This window comes from Octodon degus, unplaced genomic scaffold, assembly GCF_000260255.1.
Source record: "Octodon degus isolate 3935 unplaced genomic scaffold, OctDeg1.0 scaffold00074, whole genome shotgun sequence".
Taxonomy (NCBI): Eukaryota; Metazoa; Chordata; class Mammalia; order Rodentia; family Octodontidae; genus Octodon; species Octodon degus.
This window is the reverse complement of record NW_004524650.1, coordinates 6,024,622-6,028,937: the sequence shown is the minus strand read 5'-3', so window position 1 is coordinate 6,028,937 and position 4,316 is coordinate 6,024,622. Positions and strand designations below refer to the sequence as shown.

Sequence of the window (4,316 nt, the reverse complement as noted above, 5' to 3'; positions counted from 1 at the left end):
AATGTCCATTTTGTATCTGTGTATTCAAAGTGGTTAGGATAGATAAATAGTTACATTCTCCTAATGAATAGAGGGATTTGTTCTAGTGGTGCTTGTAAATAGGATATCATGTCCGCATCTTGTACAGCAAATAACCACTAGGAAGAATGCAGGCAATGTGTTAATTATTGAAACTGTCCTACCAATTTGGTTTGAAACTGTCTCATTGCTATTTGTTTCTCAATAAAATTATGGGGAAAAGAAGAGGTAATACAAAGCTTGAAGCTGGAGTTGCCTGCTTTTGCCACTCTTTTGTTCCTCCTTCTGCCCTGATCCATACAGAGATGTCTTTGTCTTTGGAGCTGCAATAAGAAGGTATTGTGAAGAGCTGTAGTTGCCAAAATGTGGCACAGGTGAAAAATAAAAGTATGTTCTTGTAAGCCACCGGGAATCTAGCCCACAGAATTTAGTCAGAATTTATAAGCCATTACTCAGCAGAACTGACTAATGCAAACACCAGATCACAAATAATAAATGCAAGGTATAACATACATATTCTCAATTTCCAAGTCACCTTTATTTCTATAAAAGTATACTGAATAAATTATCTCAACATATACAAATAGAATCTATATAAATAGAAAAATCCCAATATATAAAACCTTTTAAAAATTACATAAATATACACAATGTTAGCCATAGCTATAAGTACCTTAAATCATGAACTTTATGTAGTTTGTCATTAGTAGTCTCTAAAGCTATAGTTAGCTGTCTGTCAGATGTTCTACTACACCACTTATGTCAGTTAAAGTGCCAAACTGTAATGCATATTAGAGAAGTACCCAAAATAGATGTCTCTTGTACCCAAAATAGATGTCTCGTAACGTAAAAGCTTGCCAATTGCTCTGAACTTCCAAAAGTACTCCTAGAAAAACAAAAGAACCTAAATACCGTATTATAAAAGAACAGATGTACATTAACAAGGTCTACCCGATTTCATTTTACTTCCCAAAAGCATCTCACGTCAGCCTCCTCCAAGTTCTTCTGAAGTCCACCCTCGACTTCTTAAGGCATCTGCTCAACCGCTTTTGCCCTGAAGCCTAGTTTCTTTTTTAAGTCCAGAATATACAATCTAAGGCATGATATGTGCAAAAGGTGCCATAGTGTTAAAAATTACAACCTGGAATTGGTTGTACCGTTTGTTACATTCCAAAGTGAGTGATGCTGATATCGAAACCAGAGTGGTAACCGTAATGACAGGTCGCATGAGGATTTCCTGAGCCCAGAGGCTCATGCTCCACACTCGCTTGTGCTTACGCACAGTCTCTGGGACGTTCTCAGTCACTGTGCAGTGCAGCACGTGCAGGACTCTGCAGCTCCGACAATACCTCCTTTACGCGATGTTCAGTGGTGAGTTCTCCTTCCCACCCTGCTTTGCTCTGGCCTTTCTGCACTTGTGCAGAAACAGGGACAGGACAACAATAATGATGATGACCAAAATCACTAATCCCACGATGAAGAACATTTCTGAAAAGCAAAAGGCACCACATCAACGTGGAGAACTCAAGACTCCAGAGCACACCACCCAGCCTGTGGGCAACCTGAACTTCTTTCACTCTTCCCACCACATGGAACTTAAGCAAAGACTCTGTCAAACCTACATGGTTTAGAGGTAGCAACAACAGTTAGAAGCACCAAATGTGCCAATTAATGATGTCCATGGTCTAGAAAAGGTACATGTGGTTGAAATAAGAACAGTTGTTGGGAAGGTGGCTAAAGATGTTACTGAGTTTGGTGGCAGTGGCTTTAGCAGAAGATGAAGGGCAAGGGAAAGGAGAGAACCCAACGCTACCAGGATGAAGTGAGAAGGAAAAGCTAACTGGCAGGTGCGGCTTGGTGACTTCCTGGAGGAGACCACCTTTGAAACACTTCCCCGAGGACACATTTCAGCAAACAAAGAAGAATCAGGGAGGGACAGAGCTGACCAAGGTAGAGATGGCAGAATTAGAACAGGCTGTAATTTTAAGTATTTTTATTTTATTACTATATGTTTACAATCGTCTTGGGGGGTGATTACATGAACATGCCATAGTTTGTTTATTTTTGTTTTTAAAATCTTTTTCCCCTTCTCTCTCTGAACATGCATGTCGTAAGTGGGATGCCCCAGAGGGTGCAGGACCAAAGTGAAAATGTCAACAGCTGCGAGAAGAGTGAACACTCTTACGTGTTCGATTGGTGTTCATAGCTGGGCCATCACACTGATTTCTACTGCTTGTTCTGTTTAATTTTGATCAAGACATGCTACTGTCTATATTTGCACATGTCTACTTTTTACCTTTGCTTTTCTCTTTTATTCTACACAACAATAATAGTTCTATGCCTCCTGGATAGTTTTCAAATTTGTTCACTAAGGTTCACACTTAGTAGAGGGTTGAGGCTCAATAAAAGTTTTCTTGTTGTGGTTGAAAAAATGTTACTTAAAACTGATTTTATATTTTACAACCTCATCTCAAGGCCTAGGTCACCGTGACCATCCCCTGAGGCTTCTGCTCCAAGAGAATACTCAAGTTTGAAGGGAGGCTGTTGAAGGGCTGGACTCAGAGCCTCAGCCTCGGGCAGTGTACAACACCCAGAGTGAGCATCTGAACACAACACAACGCCAGGCAGCAGTTCACGGTGGTCGTGCACTGACCGCTCCATAAGCTGCTTCCCCCAGCATCAGAGCATCAGCAGAGAAAGCTGTGTCCTGCATGTGTCCTGAGCCTAAATATGGTGCAAGTCCAAGGCTCAAGAGGTTAGCTCACAGTAAGCACTAAGGGAAACACTTGCGGAAAGCAAGGGAAAAAGACAGAATCATTTCCAAAGGCCGAAATCCTAACAGAATACAAAACCTTAAAACACTCAAGGCTGCTTCCCCTGCAGATTTAACAAAAGAGGTACATCTTGGCTGTAAGGGGGGCATCTGAGGTTCCTAGGTGAAGGACAGGCAGGCCACTCACCTCTGAACACACCCTTCTCATGTCTTGTACACACTGTCATGCTTTCTGGGCTCTTCTTGTTAACTTTTCGGGATGGAATCAGAGCTTGAACAAGGAAACAGTAATCTTGTCCTTTCTCCACATCAATTAAAAATTCATTAGTGTTTGTCACAGCTGTTTTCTGTGAAAAGATAAAGAGATCTTTGTTCATCTGGCTCGAAGTGAATTCTTTACCTTTTTTCTAGGTTGCTGGGGAAGTAAAAGCCTGGGCTCCAAGAGAATCCACATGACCCAACTGACACATAAAGAATTAGAAGCGAGTGGCTAATCAGTTACCCCTGATATCTATCAGTGATGCCTTTGCAAGAGTGAAAAGATTCAACTTAGGCAGGGCCAATCCACTTTAGCCCCTTTAAAAAAATATCTGCGGGAAAAGGAAGAAGAAAGGTTTACTTATTAAGTAAAAAGTAAGTGTAGGGGCAGGGGATGTACCTCTGTGATAGCACTTGTGTGGGGTGTGTAATGACCCCGTGTCATACAAGAAAAGAAAGGGAAGGAAAGAAAAAGGAGACAGGGAGGGGAGGGAAGCGAAGAAGCTAAAATGTGTCTCTGAGATTCTCAAGGAAGAAATAGGAAATGTGAAAGTTGACTGGACCCCAAAAGATTACTTCATCCCATCCATGGCTGAGGAAACTGGGGAACCTTAGGGGGTTTTTGTGCCCAAAGTCATGAAGCAGCTCAGCTGTGGGCAGAACCAGGACCTGCTGTCCTGCCCCTCTGGCTCTCCCACACTATCTGCTCAGCCACACTGTTGTGCAGGACTTGCACTGGGGAAGGAATGGGCTGTAAAAGTCAAGGATCCACAATATAAGACAAGGGATAAAAATCACATGAAAAAAACCTCACCTTTCCTGTAGTTGAAGCTTTCCAATAATAGAGTATATAATTTAAGTTTTTGCCAAAAATGTCCCGAAGACTTAGGAAAGTGCCATTGCTTCTGACTAACGTCTGTGTGTCATGTACTGTCACATTCAGTTTCGTCCCAACTTGTTTAAAACTCGCAATTTTTGGCAGTCCAAGTTTTGCTGAAATGTGAAAAATGGGCTTGGTTTGAACCAAAGAATTCTATCCACAATAAGCCTTATTTAGTTGTCACAGTTAACAACTCCATCATGTCTTGCAGCAAACACTGGTACAGAAATGAGGTAGCAATAGCTGTGGGGGCCTGAGAGCTAAATCCTAAGACACTCCAGAGCAGTGTCGTTCAGTGGGAATACAACAGGAGCCTCAGATAAAATGTTAGACTTCAGGGCTGGAGAGATGGCTCAGTGGTCTAAGGCACCTACTTAGAACAAGCTT

At 41.9% G+C, this 4,316-nt stretch overlaps 1 protein-coding gene across 1 annotated transcript in view; it reads right to left on the bottom strand.

The window, feature by feature from the left end:
* Positions 1 to 532: 532 nt before the first annotated feature.
* The window catches only part of F3 (coagulation factor III, tissue factor), a 10,610-nt gene continuing 6,826 nt past the window's right edge, over positions 533 to 4,316 (bottom strand). Inside the window, exons 4-6 of the mRNA XM_023720316.1 lie at positions 3,864 to 4,042; positions 2,979 to 3,138; positions 533 to 1,506 (exon numbers count right to left, since the gene is read on the bottom strand). Of these exons, the coding sequence (XP_023576084.1) occupies positions 1,373 to 1,506; positions 2,979 to 3,138; positions 3,864 to 4,042 (473 nt within the window). The 3' untranslated portion in view covers positions 533 to 1,372. The remainder of the gene's footprint in view (positions 1,507 to 2,978; positions 3,139 to 3,863; positions 4,043 to 4,316) is intronic.